Raw genomic sequence first — 16,814 nt, forward strand, 5'->3', positions numbered from 1 at the left:
CTGTTCTTAGAAGTTAAAGGCTTTGGCATTGGAGTCTACTGTGTTATTAAATTGTCCAGCAAAACAACTGTTCTATATATACATTTCTGAGTTTATTTAATCATTTTTGAGAGAGAGAGTGGGAGAGAATGGGGGAGAGGTAAAGAGAGAGAATCCCAAGTAGGCTCCAAGCTGTCTGCGCAGAGCCCAAGGCGGGGCTCAAATTCACAAACCATGAGATCATGACCTGAGCCGAAATCAAGAGTTGGACGTTTAACTGACTGAGCCACCCAGGTGCCCCTGTTCTATATTTTAAAAGATTTCATGTAATTCACTTTTTTCTCCATAATTAGAATTGTGTTTTTTTGGAATACATTGAGGCCAAAATGTGAATAGCTATCAAAATAGATAAATCGGGGGGGGGGGGGGGCGGTAAACAGGTGTAAATTAACTTACATCTATTTCATATGTGAAAATACGGTATGCTAGTTGCTTTTTGGAAGCTTTTTTTTTTTAAGTAGTGCGGTAATAGTTTACTGATGTGGTGCTATTGTATTTTATACTTTTAAGAAGTGGTGAAAGTCATCTAGTGACATGAACTTGATTTCATAAATAGAGCGTGAAGAAGATCATGTTGCATTACTGTCTCAGCTGGGTGGCACTCGGATGCACCATAGTTAAGGGGCATATCACTATTATTGGATGTCGACTTAAGAAATGAGTGTTGAGATCCTCTTGGGCAAAGTGAGAAAATACTATGTTAAGACAGGTGCAGGTAAGAGTTGTGTCTCTTTGTACATTGTTATAAAATCACTGAATTTTTTTTGTAGGATAAAATTATTCCTCCAGACCCGATTACCAAGATTGAGAAACAAGCCACACTTCACCAGCTCAATCAGATTCTTAGACATAGGCTTGTGACCACAGATCTCCCTCCTCAGTTAGCCAATCTTACAGTTGGTATGTACCGGAAGTTTATCTTTTTTAAGAATTGACTTGTTAGAATTTTTTTCAAACAGCTTTTGGGGTTTCATTCAAAGAACTCTCATTTTGAGGGTTTGGTCTGCAATTCAGGTAGTGTTCACATCTGTGACTTGTCAACTGATCGTTTCTCTTTAGTACCAAGGGATAAAATTTTAGTACCTGGAGATAAAATGGTGGTATGTGAAGCTGGGAACAGGGAGATCACCTGGGGCTGGAGGAGAGATGATGCCCGAGTTATACCTCAAGAGAAAATTGTCAGTTGATGTTAGAAGTGTTCACTGCCTTTGGCTATTGCTTATGCAGGAACTACTGAGTTCTTTGGACACTTCTGAAAGAACTTTCAAGCTATTTAAAATTTCTTGTAAGCAAAATTGAACGTTCTAGGCTAGCGGGAAGCTGGTTATTTTCTAGCAAAGTAGACTTCTTCTTCTTCTTCTTTTAAAAGCAAATGGCCGGGTGAAGTTTCGAGTTGAGGGAGAATTTGAAGCCACCTTGACCGTGATGGGAGATGATCCGGATGTACCGTGGCGTCTTCTCAAGCTAGAAATTCTAGTTGAGGATAAGGAAACGGGAGGTAAATCATAAATACTGATTTAAATCATAAATATTAATTCAGATGTTTGGTGTTTTTATATTATTGAAACATTCTTACAGAGTACTAAATGTTTGGCAATTTATTCTGTAATTTGAAGTAGATGTTATGATAATCATACTTACTTTCCATGGAGATTTTAGTGTTTCTCAAGTATAATGTTCTCTGATTTCCATGGATAATTTCAGTTCTTTTTTTGTTTGTTTAATTTATTGTTAGTTGGTGTACTCTTCCTTAGTTGGTACTATGATATGATCTATGCACTTTTCTGGTTTACCGCCTTTTTTTCTCCTGCCAATGGAAGATGGGCGAGCCTTGGTTCATAGTATGCAAATCAACTTTATCCATCAGCTGGTGCAGTCTAGACTCTTTGCTGATGAAAAACCTCTTCAGGACATGTACAACTGCCTACGTATCCTTTTGAAATTTGAGACCTGTGTTTGTAAGGAATTCGTGTGTCCCTGTCCTCCCCATATTTCCATTTACCCCCTATCCTGAACTTTCCTTTTTTGGAGTAGAAATGGGGCTGGGGAACTGGTGAGTGTGGAGAATAGTGATACATCTATAATAGACCAAGTTTTAAATTTTACTGTTGGTAAAACAAAAATGAGTAAGAAATCTAGAGGGGAGAAAATAGTGCCATTTGTTCTACTCATATTCTCTAAACCATGATGAATTCGCAGGCAACCTGGGCCTTATAGTTTATGTCGGTTCAAACTGAAATATAAAACCTTTTTCTAAAATTGTGCCACAGTTGATCACACCTTTTAGTATATGTCATCAAAGAAATAGAATTCCAGAAATTTCCTTCATAGCCAGCTTTTGGGGAATAGAGCTTTTGTTAAATGAAGTTTGCTTGTAGTTCATGGCCCTTGTAGTGATTTATTAAATTTGCTTAACAAACCCCATCAGATTCATTCTGCTTGTCGCTTCAGTTAGAAGTGCTACATTCCCAAACTCTAATGTTAATCCGAGAGCGGTGGGGAGACCTTGTACAGGTGGAAAGGTACCATGCTGGCAAGTGCCTCTCCCTCTCAGTTTGGAAGTAAGTGAAATTGATTCTGGCAAGTTCATGCTGTGACTGTAAATATCCTTTATGTTTCTCTTTTTCTTTCCTACATCTGATTTACTATAGACCAATAGCTGTGTACCTCTAGCAACATGATTTTATATAGTAAAGTCCCATGGTATCATATAAACCACATAAGACATCTGTAATTGACTCCTTTCTTAGAACATGGCATGTTTTAAATATGTAGACATCTGTTTGTACTAAGACTTGCTATTCTCAAAAAGTTAGATTACTCTGGCCTTATACCAGATTGCTGAAAGACCATTAAGATTGTTGGGTATGTTTTTAAAACATGTTTGCTTATCACAATTTTATATTTTGAACTGTGCCTCTTAATGTCTTTTTTGAGGGAGAGTTTTGGGGAAAATCAGTATTAGGCTGTTTATAATCCTCAATTCCCTGTTTGAACTTTGCTTGATTCTCATTTTCTGTAAAGGAATTAGAGATAAATAGACACCATGTAGAAGACAGATTGTTTTGTTTTCAGATTTCTTTGTGTGCATGTGTTTTTATTTTTTACTTATTAAAAATTTTTTTTTAATGTTTATTTTTGAGAGCAAGAGAGACAGAGCATGAGCGGGGGAGGGGCAGAGAGAGAGGGAGACACAGATCCAAGCAGGCTCCAGGCTGTGAACTGACAGCACAGAGCCCAATGTGGGGCTCAAACTCACAAACCGTGAGATCATGACCTGAGCTGAAGTCAGAAGCTTAACTGACTGAACCACCCAGGCACCCCACGTGTGTTTTGTTTTTAAATTCTGTGTCTGTTTTTTTTAAAAAGGATGTAAATCAAATACTGCGTTGGATTACAGAATAGCTGTCTTCTCAATATTAAATTACTCCCTCCACAAACATTGAGGGCCTATCATGTTCTAGGCTCTGGCTAAGGCATACAATAGATTGTTTCTGTTTTATTCCAAAAATTAACAGGCTGTGTTGAAAAAAAATCATTAGTATTTCTTTTCTCTTTAGTCAACAGGTTCTTGGGAGAAAAACAGGGACGGCATCTGTTCACAAAGTTACAATTAAAATTGATGAAAATGATGTCTCTAAGCCTTTACAGATTTTTCATGATCCTCCTTTGCCAGCTTCTGATTCCAAATTAGTAGAAAGAGCCATGAAGGTAAGAGATCTCAATATATTTTAATATTGGTTTGATTAAATGAATGTATATAACTTACACTTTATTCTTAAACTTTTAACACATTCTTTAAAATACATGGTGGGGCACCTGGGTGGCTCATTCAGTTAAGTGTCCTACTCTTGATCTCAGCTCGGGTCTTGATTTCAGGGTCATGAGCACAGGCCCCGTGTTGGACTCCACACCAGGCATGGAGCCTACTTAAAAAATAATAAAGGGGGCGCCTGAGTGGCTCAGTCGGTTGAGCGCCGACTTCGGCTGGGGTCATGACCTCACAGTTCGTGAGTTCAAGCCCCACGTGGGGCTCTGTGCTGACAGCCTGGAGCCTGCTTTGGATTCTGTGTCTCCCTCTCTCTTTGCCCCTTCCCCTGCTCATACTCTGTCTCTCTCAACTGTCTCTGTCTCAAAAAGAAATGAATATTAAAATAAAAAGATAAAATACCTGATTGTTCCTAAAACCCTTTATTAAACTTGTTTTATGTGAATGTTACGCTTTTGCATTTGTGGGGTTTTTTTAATGTTTATTTATTTTGAGAGAGAGTACACGCATGCAAGTGGGGGAGGGGCAGAGGGAGAGGGAGAGGGAGAGGGAGAGAGAGAGAGAGAGAGAGAGAATCCCAAGTGGCCTCTGCACTATCAGCGCAATCTCAGGAACCATGAAATCGTGACCTGAGCCGAAATCAAGAGTTGGATGCTTAAACAACTGAGCCACCTAGGTGCCCCACATTTGTTTTTTTAAATAACTAATGTTATGTATAATTCGTAAGATGTTCTTTCACATTTTAAAATTTAGGTCATATCACCATTTTATTTTTAAGGTCTGACATTTAATCACCGATAACCAGTACATAACCTATCTTGATTTGTAATTGCCAAAATGTTAGCTGTAGTCTTTAAGCTCCCAATACCATCTAAGTTTATCTTTTTTACCTTTAAGTTTGCTTTCTTCTACTGGTTAACACTCAGTGTGATTCTAAAAGGAACTACCTTGAGCCACAGTAATCTACTCTCAGACTTTTAAAGTGAAAATGTTTAAATTGCACATATGATTCTGTTCTTATTTATGCAGATTGATCACTTATCAATAGAAAAGCTCCTGATTGACAGCGTCCATGCACGAGCTCATCAGAAGCTCCAGGAGCTGAAGGCCATTCTGAGAGGCTTCAATGCCAACGAAAACTGTAGGTTCTTTTAAACTGGCATTTCCACCTTTCTTTTGTTTTCATTAGTATCCACTTTTATTTTATGAAACGTCTTTCTTAATTAGACTTTTTTCCTGGTTTTGTTGTGGAGTTGGGCATTTCTGCATTTTAACTTGTGATCTACCAAGCTTGTCCAAATTTTTCTCTAATTTTCTTTTTAATTATTTAGTTTGGCCTTCTTTTTTAAAGGTATGCATATTGAACCTCCTTAAATTTTTTTTTCCTATCGAAATGGAAGTTATTTTAACATTTGAATATGAATCATTTCTTTTAGGTCATCTTCTAAGAATAAGGTAGCTTTGCAGATACTTATGATGTTATTTATAAAATATGTCTCTTTGAGTGAAGCAGAATTTATCCTTTGTCTTTTTAAAGATTTTTATTTAGTTGTTAATACATGAGCAGGCCTCAAATAAGAAACACATATACACTCATAGCGAAAAATCTTCTAAGTTCACTTAGTAAGTACGTTTAGAGCTTCGGGGGACAATCATTTAGAAAGTAAGTGCTTTCATTCTAGTAATAGTTTCACAGTATTATGAGCATACACTATCCCTACCTCAGTTTTTGGTTGTGATGACCTTGTGCCCACAGTGAACAGCCTTTAATTAAGTGAAACGATGTATGTGAAGTGCCGTAAAAATGATGTCTTTAATAACTGTGGTAGCTAAAGTACTGCGTTGCACCGTCACAGAGCCCAGCTCAATCCATTATACTTAAAAAAGCAGCTTCTTCGGTACCACTTTGACGAATTAGCTAAAAATACTGCCTGAAGAGAGGACAGACAGGAAAATAAATTTGTATTCAGAATACATAGTCATTCAAAGAAAGTGAAAGAACAGAGGTGTGAAAGAGGGTCTGAGACAGACTAAAGACTAAGTGGAAACAGCTTAACTAAACAAGTGCAGGCCTTAAATACAAAGTATGCGAGACATCTGATGAATGAATGTAGTGTTTTAATCTATTTTGAGGGGGCATGTTCACTAGCCCCAACAGGGCTTAACATTAGATTTATCAAGTCTTGATGATTTTAATTTAATTATAAGGTACATGGAAGTCCTCATCCCCCTGCCCCCACTTGAATCCCTCAAGCAAAGATGTTATAAATACAGACCTAAATTTTCTGATTAGGAAGTATAATCAAAACTTTCAAAAAAAAAAAACCAAACAAAAACTTTCATTGGGGTTAGAAAGCACACATAACCACCCTCCTGTTTTGTTCTTTTTTAGTAATAGTTTTGAGGTATAATTTGCATACAATTCACTCATTCAGTGGTTTTTTTCTTTAACATACTCAAGTTGTACAACTGTCTCCACAGTCTAATTTTAGAACATTTTCATCATCCCCCAAAGAAACTCCGTATCCAGTAGCAGTCACTCCCCTATTCATCCCTCCCCTCAGCTCTTGGCAACCACTAATCTACCTTCTGTCTCTATAGAATTGCCTGTTCTGGACATTTCAGATAAATGAAATCATATAATGTGTGGTCTTCTGCATATTGTTGTTAGCATAACGTTTTTGAGGTTTGTGTATATTAAAGCATGCTTTGGTACTTCATTTTTATTGTCAAACAATCCATTGCATGGATATACCACATTTTATTTATCCATTCATCGTTGATGGGGTTCCTTCCACTTTTTTTTTCCCCCTATGATGAATAACACTGCTATGAACGTTCTTGTACAGGTTTTTGTGTGGACTTGTTTTCATTTCTCCTGGCCATGTACCTAGTAGTGGAAGGGCTGGGTCATATGGTGACTCTGTTTTACCTTTTTACATGTTTAACACCACCTCTTAATCCCACCACCAGTAGTGTTTGAGGGTTCCAGTTTCTTTGAATATTTACCAAGACCTGTTATTGTCCTTTTTGTTTTTAGCCGTTCTGGTGGGTGTGAACTGGTATTTCTTTGTGGTTTTGATTTGAATCTCCCTAATGATTCTTAAACATCTTCTGTTGAGTAGTTTTAGCTCTTACATTTAGATTACTTTTTGAGTTAATGTTTGTATGTGGTATGAAGTGGTGGTCCAACTGCATTCTTTTGTAGGGGGATACACAGTCATTCCAGTAACATTTGGTGAAAAAATAAAGTTTTCCCATTTAGTAGTCTTGGCACCCTGTTGAAATATACCTTTCGTTCGTAAAGAACCCTATTAGGTACCAATTTTTTTTTTTATTTCTGATTTTTCAAAATAGTAAAATTCTAAAATTCATTTGTTGGGATTGTAGAAAATCAGGGTTTGTGATCTTTTGATATTTTGATAAGCTCTGGTTTAATTTAGTATCATCTGTAAACAAGGTTTAGTTTGTTTTAAGTAAGTAAAAACTCAGTATGTTTGCCCAGGAGATACTTAAATTACTTTGAAAAATAGAGTGACCAGGTGTTTACATAAGAAACGTACTTTTGTGTCTTGTTAATGTAAGTTGCAAAGATTTTTCTTCAGCACCATTTTGTAGAGATCTCACTGGTTGGGCAGCCAGAAGGTGTGAGTTGAGCTGCATGCTCTTGAACAAGTAGCATTCTTTGGGCTCCATTCTCATCTGTAACTCAAGGATGTTAGTCCAGGCTCTTCCTAGATCTCTGACTCTAGTGGGAGTGTGCTCCAGCATCGGTTTTCTAGTTCTAGGTGTCTGTAGAATTCTGGGTGTGAGAGAAGGGTGCTTTGGAGACTGTGTTTTGGAGGAGAGGTCGGTGCTTGTGTGTGGGGTTGGGCCCCTCAGACCTGCTTTAATCAGAACAGTTGTGGATATGAGGGCCATTATAGGAAAGGGCCTGCTGACCCACCATTTTATTACCTATGCTTTAGCTTGTTTTTAAAATTCATGTTCATGCATTTGTATTCTTCGTGTAGTCTTACTTGATCCCTTTTGTGATGGGAAAGCATGCTTTAGTCAAATCCTTTACTGGGACCTAGGGCTGTTCTTGGAATCCCTTTGTGCAATCACCCTTAATCACCTGGCTTTTCTTCCAGCTCCTCCCTGGAATAAGCCAAGGAAGTGAGTAGCTTGGACAATGGAGCATTTCAAGGGAGGGCTAGGGGAATGTACAGATAGCAGGTTTGGACGGTCTAGATGGCAGCATGTGGTTTCATGGGGGTGGGAATGTCTCAAGGGAGAGTAGGCAGAACTTTGGAGAGAAGGTCAAAAAAGGCAGTGCAAGGCACTTCAGGTCACTTGCCCCAGGTGGCCTCGCTTGCAGCATTCCTGTCTCTTGAAAGCCAGGGGAGTCTCCCTTGTGTTGTGCTCTGTCAGAGCCAGAATCAAGGGATCCAGGGCAGTTCAGAAGCTGAGAACCACACGCAGCTATTCCTACCTGGGCTTTAGTTGCTTCTCTTTAGTCTTCACACTTTACATTACTATGTATTGGTCCATTCCTCATTTTGTCCTTGATAAATAGGGAGAAATCAAAAAGGAGATGTGTATATATTTCTGTTTCAGGAAAGAGGAGTGTACCATCCTGTCATCTTGCACAACCTTTAACTCTCCCTTCTGTGTTTTAAGTTTTGCCATTTTTGATACCTTCAAGCCAGTTGCCTTTAAATGCTTAGGGCCTTATATATCTTATTTTTTGCAAAGAAAAATGTGGACATTGGCAGTCATTAGAGATACATCAAAGTATGTTTTATCTTTTGGACTGTGCTTTCTATATTCTTCTCTAATGCCCTGTCTTTTCAAGAATACTCAATTTTGATAATTAGATTGGAATGATCATTGTTATCCCAATTGTCAGAATTAGTTTTACACCATTACTACACTAAGAATACATTCCTTCTCCATTGGGAATTATTAACAGTCCAGATAGATGTGGAAACCTAGCAACCCTGCTTCAGATCTGTAAGCACTATTTATTATATTAACCTGGTAAATTCAGCAAAACATCATTTGAACTAATTTGTCCTCCTGCTCTGAGTTATAAGGTATTGTAAGAGGAATTTCTGTTTGTACCTATTTGTTCTTTCGTGTGTGTGTATGTGTGTGTGTGTTTTAGGTGAGAGCTCTGCTGGCCCTGTATGTTCAACAGTTCTTCACAAATGTAGTAGATGGACTGGAAAGCAGTTTGTTTTCATCTGATTAAATATGTCTCCTGCAGCTCTCTTTGCTTTATTAACTCGTTTGATAGTTTCTTTGTATAGATAGCACCAGTGGTAACTCTGCCCATTTTCATTATTGTGCAGATGCCTGATGAGAGGGTTTGGCTTGTTTCTTTGATTCATGAAAGGGGTATAGAGAATGTACATTGTTGAGCACTTTGCTTTGTAAGGCACCTTTTCAAACTTGTCATTTCTTCCTCCTAAGGACCCAAGGCACGGACAGGAAGATGTTACTGTTCTTGTTTAACAAAGTAGCACAGAGGAGTCACACCTGGTGAAAGGCTGGGCCTATGTAACCACTCTCCTCACTGCCTGCCTTTTTTCTGTGCTGTAGCATTAGAGGACCATGATAACTAGAAGAGCATATTTCTTTAGAACTCCTCCACCTGATCAGCACGGGGTGTGATTTCAATGAATGCTCTGCTCCTTTAGTGGATTTCGTTATGCCAGCTTGTGGGATTAAGGGAAGAGTTAATTGGGCCAGGTGGAAATACTGTGAAACTTGAGAACGAGTATATCGGCAGCCTTGGGACTTTGTGTGTAACAATTGCTTATGTTCTTATTTCATCTGTGACTTGAAAATGAGGTATAGAAGTAACGTGAAGAAAAAAATGTTTTTCCTATATAAACAATAATGTTTAATGGTTTTCAAGTGTTTTTCTTAAACAACATGGGCCCTAATTGCCAGAAAACCTCTCTTTGTGAGGAATGGCATTGAAAATATTTAGGCCGTTGATGAAATTTATTCTGTCTACCAAACCATTTTCTTCCCACTGTATCAAAAAGAAAATCCTTAAAAACTAACTTATTAGTGATTACTGAGTGAAAAGTAAAACTAGAACTCGGCTCACTGATGAAGTTAATATTTTCCCTAGCTATTTTAACCTTTTTTTTAAAGGAATCCTGGGATTTTTCTTGCTGTAGCGGTTGAGATGGGTATGTTCGTTTCAAGTCACCCCGAGGAATACATTCTTCCTTTTGAGCCACTAATTGACATAATAGTACCAGTCCAGTTTTGCAAAATCATGTTTTTCCTCTGATATTCAGGATTGTTTGATAGTTGGTTTGTTTCTACACACTGAGAAATGATCTTTTGTGGAAAATATTCAGATAGAAATATACTTTTTCATTCTTAACTGTTCAGCTTCCATAGAGACTGCACTTCCAGCTCTTGTCGTTCCCATCTTGGAGCCCTGCGGTAACTCGGAGTGTCTACACATTTTTGTAGACTTGCATTCTGGAATGTTTCAATTGATGCTTTATGGACTTGGTAAGTTACCCAATGACATGGTCACTCAGTGTAAGGAAAAATATTTTGACAAAAGCAAAACAAAATTTTTCTGCCATTAGGTATTGGGAAGGGGTGGTATCAGCAGTACAGAAAGTAGATGTGGAAGGAATGACTCTGGCCGATGTCCGTTCCTTGGGGCCAATTTTAACCCTGCCTGGGATTTTCTCTTCCCAGAAGTTAAATTTCCCAGTATGAAGTACATTTATGTTGTTTCTCTTATGTAGAAGTAATAATGGTGATGGCTGATGGTTTTTAGATGAACTGTTTTTACCACTAACAGTCAGGTGACATGGAAATGACTACAAGGGATTCTAATGGCTAAAGAACATATACGAATGACAGTATAAACATCTAAAAGATGACTTAGGGTACAGAATCCTGAAGGAAAGGATGTTTATATTTCTGAGTTAAACACAGTCGAAATTAAAGTTTGATTTACCATGTTCTGTTACCGAGTTGGTGTTCTGAAATGATGAACTACTTGGAACGTAGTGTTTTTGTATTGCTAATGGAACAGTGTCCTTGAATATATTAGCACATTTACCATTTGAAATTAATATTAAGCTAGATGAGCGAAAATAAATGATTTTCTGCTCATATAGCTGTAAAGGTAAGTGTTTCAGGGAGCCTGGCTGGCTCAGTCGGAGGAGCATTTGACTCTTGATCTCGGGGTCGTGAGTTTGAGCCCCACACATTGGGTGTAGAGATTACTAAAAAAATAAATAAACTTAAGAAAAAAAAGATAGCTTCTTCTATGAACCGTTCATGGAAAACTGGCTTCATTACTTTGAATCACATCGCATTTACGATGGCTTATTAGTGACACACTTATGAATTACCGTTTAACTGTGGTTTTGAACCACAAGGCAGCTGTTGTTCATCCTTCAGAATTTTTTTTGCTTAACTGTTTTCTTGACTGTTTACACAGTACACACTCATAGATAAAGAAGATGACCATGTAAAACTGAGAGAAGCCAAAAAAAGTTACCTGTTGGCAGTCATTCTTGTTTTAGGGGATATATGCTTATTTTAGCTGAGGCTGCCATAACAAAGGACCACAGAGTAGGTTGTTAAAAAGAAAATTTATTTTATCATAGTATTAGAGTTTGGAAGCATAAAATCAGGTTGCCGGCATGGTCAGATTATGGTGAGGGTTCTGTTCCTGGCTCGTAGGCCCAGGCCTTCTCCCTGTCATCACGGCAGAAGAGGAGAGCAAGCTCTCTGGTGACTCTTCTTATAAGGGCACTAATCCCATCAAGACAGTGCCACCCTCATGACCTCATCTAAACCTGATTATCTCCCAAAGACCCCATCTCTAAATACCATCATCACATTAGGAGTGAGGGCTTCGACATACGAATTTTGGGGGGTACAATTAAACCATGGCAGTGCTGCACTAATTTTCTTATACTTTTTTTCTTGAGCTGAAATCATTGTATATTTTGCTTTTGTTCAAAACGTGCTATTGTTAGCATTTTTTCGGTGTCATTAAAAATTCTAAGTGACATTTAGGAAGCTGAACTTCAGCCAACAGCTCTTGCTTATGCCAGAAACCATTTGTGTTGAATAAATAAATATTTTAGTGGAGTTTTACAGTTTTTACATTTTTAAGGTTCTAAGTTTGGTAATACTATGAGTTAGAAATACATGCAAGTTAAAAATATTAATTAACTAGGCCTAGGGTTTGGGAATTGAAATGCAGGCAGATAATGAGTTCATGTGTTTGTTACTTGTTCTTCCTGCTAATGTATATTTGCTGTTAATCAGTTGTCTTAACTATAACTCTCCCTAAATGTTAAAGAGAGAAAACAAATTAGGTTAATTTATGCCTAATGATGGATTTAGTTTAGTTTTTCTCTGACTCAAAAATAACACTAATTTTTGCCTAAAACAATAATTTTCATTTAAGTTCTGGGCTACCTAAATATTTTGTGCCTCGTGTAAGCAACGAATTAATGAAGTGCTATATTCTATAGACCAGGCCACGCTGGATGACATGGAGAAGTCTGTGAACGATGATATGAAACGAATTATTCCTTGGATTCAACAACTTAAGTAAGCTTATTTATTTAGCTCAAGACTAAAAATGGAAAGTTATTTTGACACGATATATTTTCTTCTCCATCATTACTCTTGATCGGTCACTGTCCTTAATGTTTATGACATGAAACTTGAGCACCTTTTGGTACTTGGAATCGAAATTGTCTTGGAATAGGCCCAAGATAGCAATGTTTTGTATCCAGTTCCCCTCTAGGGCAAATACAGGTATGAAGGGCATGACACTCAACTTTTCACTCGTCGCCATGGTTCCTCCTGGAAAAGCACTCTGCAAATCACTTACACAATGGATTTTATTGACTCTAGTGTTCTCTGCAATAGTCTTATTTGTTCTTACCCAGGATAATCTTCATGGTATGAATCTACCAGCTGACCCTTGAGAATAGTTGTTTCTGCTTCTCTAATACTGTCATTCAATATTGTCTCAAAGTCCTTTGAATGCTTCATACTGTCAAACTAAATAAAATTGAAAATGGAGCTAAAGACAATTCTGTGAGGTTTCATTGCCACCCTGGTACACAGAGGTGCCATTATGGCAACTCTAACAAACTCGCTTTTAAAATTAATAAAATTCCAAGGGATAAAAATAAATTGTGGAGCTCAAAACCCAAACTGTCAAATGGAGAAGGGGTGAGGGCTAGACTGTTCTTTGTGATCTAGCCTACCCCTTCTCCTTTTGCTAGTTTGAGTTGTATAAATATTTGAAGGCTTCACTATAATCAAGTAGTGTTTTCGTTAACGAGATGTGATTTTTAATGCCAACCAGATTGGTGATATTATATGAGCCTCCTTTTGAATAGCTGTTTAGTTTAACTGTGTATGAAAAGTGATACTCCTTACTCTGAGTAAGGAATACTCTAATAACAAATTCCAAAATTTTTAGCGCTTTGGCATTTTTTGGTGCATTGTTGTGCATTCTGGCTAAACAAATAAGGTTCAAATACTTAAATGCTCAATAATTCACAGCTTGCATAACTTGAGGTGGTTTATCTGGCAGTTCCAGCGAGAGGAAATATAACCTAAAACCAGAAGGCCAAGTCCCCAAAGCCTTAAACTTATCAAATGTGTCTCTGTACTTAAACACATAATTTATAAGAAAGGTCCCCTGGTTATCACTTGTAATCATGCTTCTCAAATGATCTTTGGTGAATGACCAGCTTATTGCTCATCTGTTAATCTGTCATGGGACATTAATTTTTTGAAATAACTTTATTGAGGTATAATTTACGTACCGTAAAATTCACCCATTTTAAGTGTGTAATTCAATGACTTGTAGTAAATTTACTGAGTTTAACCATAATCACAATCCATTTTTAGAACATTTGGAACATTTTCATCACCCCAAGCAGGTGTTCATTTACAGTTAAACCTCATTCCCAACTTCAGCCCCTGGAAACTATGAATCTACTTTCTGCTTTTATAGATTTTTTTGTGTGTGTGGACATTTTATAGAAGGAATCATAAAGTATGTGGTCTTTTGTGACTGGCTTCTTTCACTTAGCATAATGTTTTGAGGTTCATCCATGTTGTAGCAGTTATCGATGCTTAATTCCTTTTTGTGGCTGAATAATATTCTGTTATATGGATATATACCACATTGTTTATCCATTCCTAAATTGATGGGCATGTGGGTTGTTTCACTTTTTGCCTGTTATGAGTAATGCTGCTGTGAATAGTCATGTCTAAGTCTATATGTGAACTTAACATTTTCATTCCACTAAGAGTAGAATTGCTGGGTCATACAGTACATTTATGTTTAGCTTATTGAAGAAACTGCCAAACTAGTTTCCAGAGTAGCTATGCCATTTTAAAATCACATCAGCAATATTTGAGGGTTTCCATTTCCCTGAGTCCTTGCCGAAGCTTGTTACCATTTTTGACTATAGCCATCCTGGTAAGTGTGACGAGGTATTGCATTGTGGTTTTAGTTTACAGTTTTCTAATGACAAATGATTCTGAGCATCTGTTCATGTGATCACCTTTCTTGTCATATGCAATGAAAACAAATTGTAGAAAAAGGAAATGGAAAAACATGTATAAAATATAAGCCCCAGGACGCCTGGGTGGCTCAGTCGGTTGAGCATATGACTCTTGATTTTGGCTCAGGTCATGATCTCAACGGTTTGTGGGATCAAGCCTGCACTGACACGACGGAGCCTGCTTGGGATTCCCTTTCTCCCTCTCTTTCTGCCCCTCCCCTGCTTGCTCTCTCTGTCTCTCTCTCAAAGTAAATAAACAAACTTAAAAAATAAAAGCCCCAATTTTTTTATTGTAAGGATCAACAGACAGAATTGCATCTCAACAAATATAATCAGAACAAACAGTATAAAAATGAAAAAAATCTCTACACGTTTTTCATTGGAAGTGTACACAGGCAGTTAATGTAGAAAATTCACTCTTTTGTCCCATGAAATCGTAATAAGACAAAAGGTTGAGTAAAATGGCCATTCCATGTGTGCTTTGAAAAGAGTATGTTGTGTTTACAATTCGTATGAATACACGTTTATATATATTTAGAATTTACATTGTGTTTAGAATTTTTAAGGTGACAAATGAGCTTGTTTCTTGCTTGTAACTTATCTAAGTTGGATTGATGATGATGCTCGTCACAGGAGATAATGTGTATCTTTTTCTGTTTTTCTTTTAAAAACATACATAATAGGGATACCAGTCTCACAGTCTCACTTGTTGATGGGACTGGAAGTAGAGATTTGAAAGCAGTTTTAGCAAGTTCAGAATATTCATTTTTAACTTCTACCTTAAAATGAAGCAAGTATGGTTGTATTTTCAAGATTTTTCTTCATTTCTTCATTTGTGGCCAGTTCTAGCAATTGATTCTGTGATGTTGCAGTTAAATTTGTTTTTTCGGTGGGGAAAAAAACAGGTTTCTAGACCTTCTACATTTTTGGGTAATAGTTGACAAGCTAGCCTTCAAACATCATATGTTAGGTTTTACTGCATGTGACTAGCACAGGGTCGGTGCCACACGCAGCTCACCACACCAGTGCAGCAGCACCCGGACGGGTCTGTACCCTGTTCAGCAAGGTGAGCCTACTGATTGTGAGCTGGGATGTTGTGATAATTGTTACATTGCTGTGAAAAGTTTCTAAATTCGTATTCTTATTTTCTGTAGTTACTTCATTGTGAATCAGTGAAAGTTTGTGAACCAGTCATTTTATCTCTTTTTCACGTATCTTATACACACACACACACACACACAGTGTCTAGCCTCAAGGACAGCTAATGAAATAAGTGAGAGGAATATTATAAAAAGCTTCAAACTGAAATCTGGTGGCTGAACTGAGAGAGAGGAGGGAAAGAAGGTAATTAATACCTTCCTGGCACCCGCTATATATACCTATCACTTTACACATACACAGTATAACAACTAGGACTGTATATCTCCAGTGATACTAAAAAAAGTAGGCACCTTTGAGGCACCTGGGTGGCTCAGTCGGTTCAGGTCATGTCATCACGGTTCGTGGGTTCAAGTCCCGCCTTGAGCTCTGTGGTGACGGCTCAGAGCCTGGATCTTGCTTCAGATTTTGTGTCTCTGTCTCTGTCTGCCGGTACCCAGCTTGTGTACGCGCACACGCTCTCTCAAAAATAAACATTAAAAAAATTTTTTTAAGAAAAATTAGGCACCTTTATACCTATTTATTGTTTTCTCTTTGCTTTATAAACACTAAAGGCATTTTATGAAAGATGTTGAGGTTAGTTATTGCTGTCTTAATAAACCCTGGGAAATCTGTCCTCCTCTGTAATAAACTTCTACAGTGTCCCAGCCTTAATACTAGTTAATTCTTCCTTATAACTAATCAAAATCATTCACATTGCAGTTTCAATTCCTTAAACTAGAGCTAGAACTAACAGGGGCGCTTGAGTGACTCAGTCAGTTGAGCATCCGATTCTTGATTTTGGTTCTGGTCATGATCCCAGAGTCGTGGGATCGAGCCCTGCATCGGGCTCTGTGGTGAGTGTGAAGCCTACCTGAGATTCTCTTTCTCTCCCTCTGCCCCTGTCCCCCACTGTCACTCTGTCTCTAAAAACAAAGAAAAAGAACTAGAACTAACAGACCAATGTAAAACTGGAGAAATGATTCATCGGTATGGTTATGTGTCTTTTTACTAGCAGTTAAGTTTCAGGTTGTTATTTTTTAGTGGTCTTCAGTAATCAATTTACAAATGAGTTGCACACAGAAGAATCTATGATTTTGTGACGTAAATTATTTTCTTTCAATTAAGGTTTTGGCTTGGACAACAGCGTTGCAAACAATCTATAAAACATTTGCCTACATTAACCAGTGAAACATTGCAGCTGTCCAATTACTCAACCCATCCTATTGGAAACCTTTCTAAGAATAAGCTGTTCATTAAACTTACCCGTCTTCCACAGTACTACATTG

General features: G+C 37.6%; 1 protein-coding gene across 3 annotated transcripts in view; it reads left to right on the forward strand.

The window, feature by feature from the left end:
- MED14 (mediator complex subunit 14) overlaps positions 1 to 16,814 on the forward strand; it is a 65,395-nt gene that overhangs the window by 12,162 nt on the left and 36,419 nt on the right. For all 3 annotated transcript variants that reach the window (XM_053891704.1, XM_053891705.1, XM_053891703.1), the window contains exons 5-13: positions 810 to 939; positions 1,409 to 1,537; positions 1,860 to 1,967; positions 2,468 to 2,600; positions 3,600 to 3,750; positions 4,838 to 4,949; positions 10,205 to 10,330; positions 12,328 to 12,406; positions 16,654 to 16,813. In XM_053891704.1, the coding sequence (XP_053747679.1) occupies positions 810 to 939; positions 1,409 to 1,537; positions 1,860 to 1,967; positions 2,468 to 2,600; positions 3,600 to 3,750; positions 4,838 to 4,949; positions 10,205 to 10,330; positions 12,328 to 12,406; positions 16,654 to 16,813 (1,128 nt within the window). The remainder of the gene's footprint in view (positions 1 to 809; positions 940 to 1,408; positions 1,538 to 1,859; positions 1,968 to 2,467; positions 2,601 to 3,599; positions 3,751 to 4,837; positions 4,950 to 10,204; positions 10,331 to 12,327; positions 12,407 to 16,653; position 16,814) is intronic.

The sequence above is a fragment of the Panthera pardus genome, unplaced genomic scaffold (assembly GCF_024362965.1).
Source record: "Panthera pardus isolate Hobbes unplaced genomic scaffold, ASM2436296v1 HiC_scaffold_27, whole genome shotgun sequence".
Taxonomy (NCBI): domain Eukaryota; kingdom Metazoa; phylum Chordata; class Mammalia; order Carnivora; family Felidae; genus Panthera; species Panthera pardus.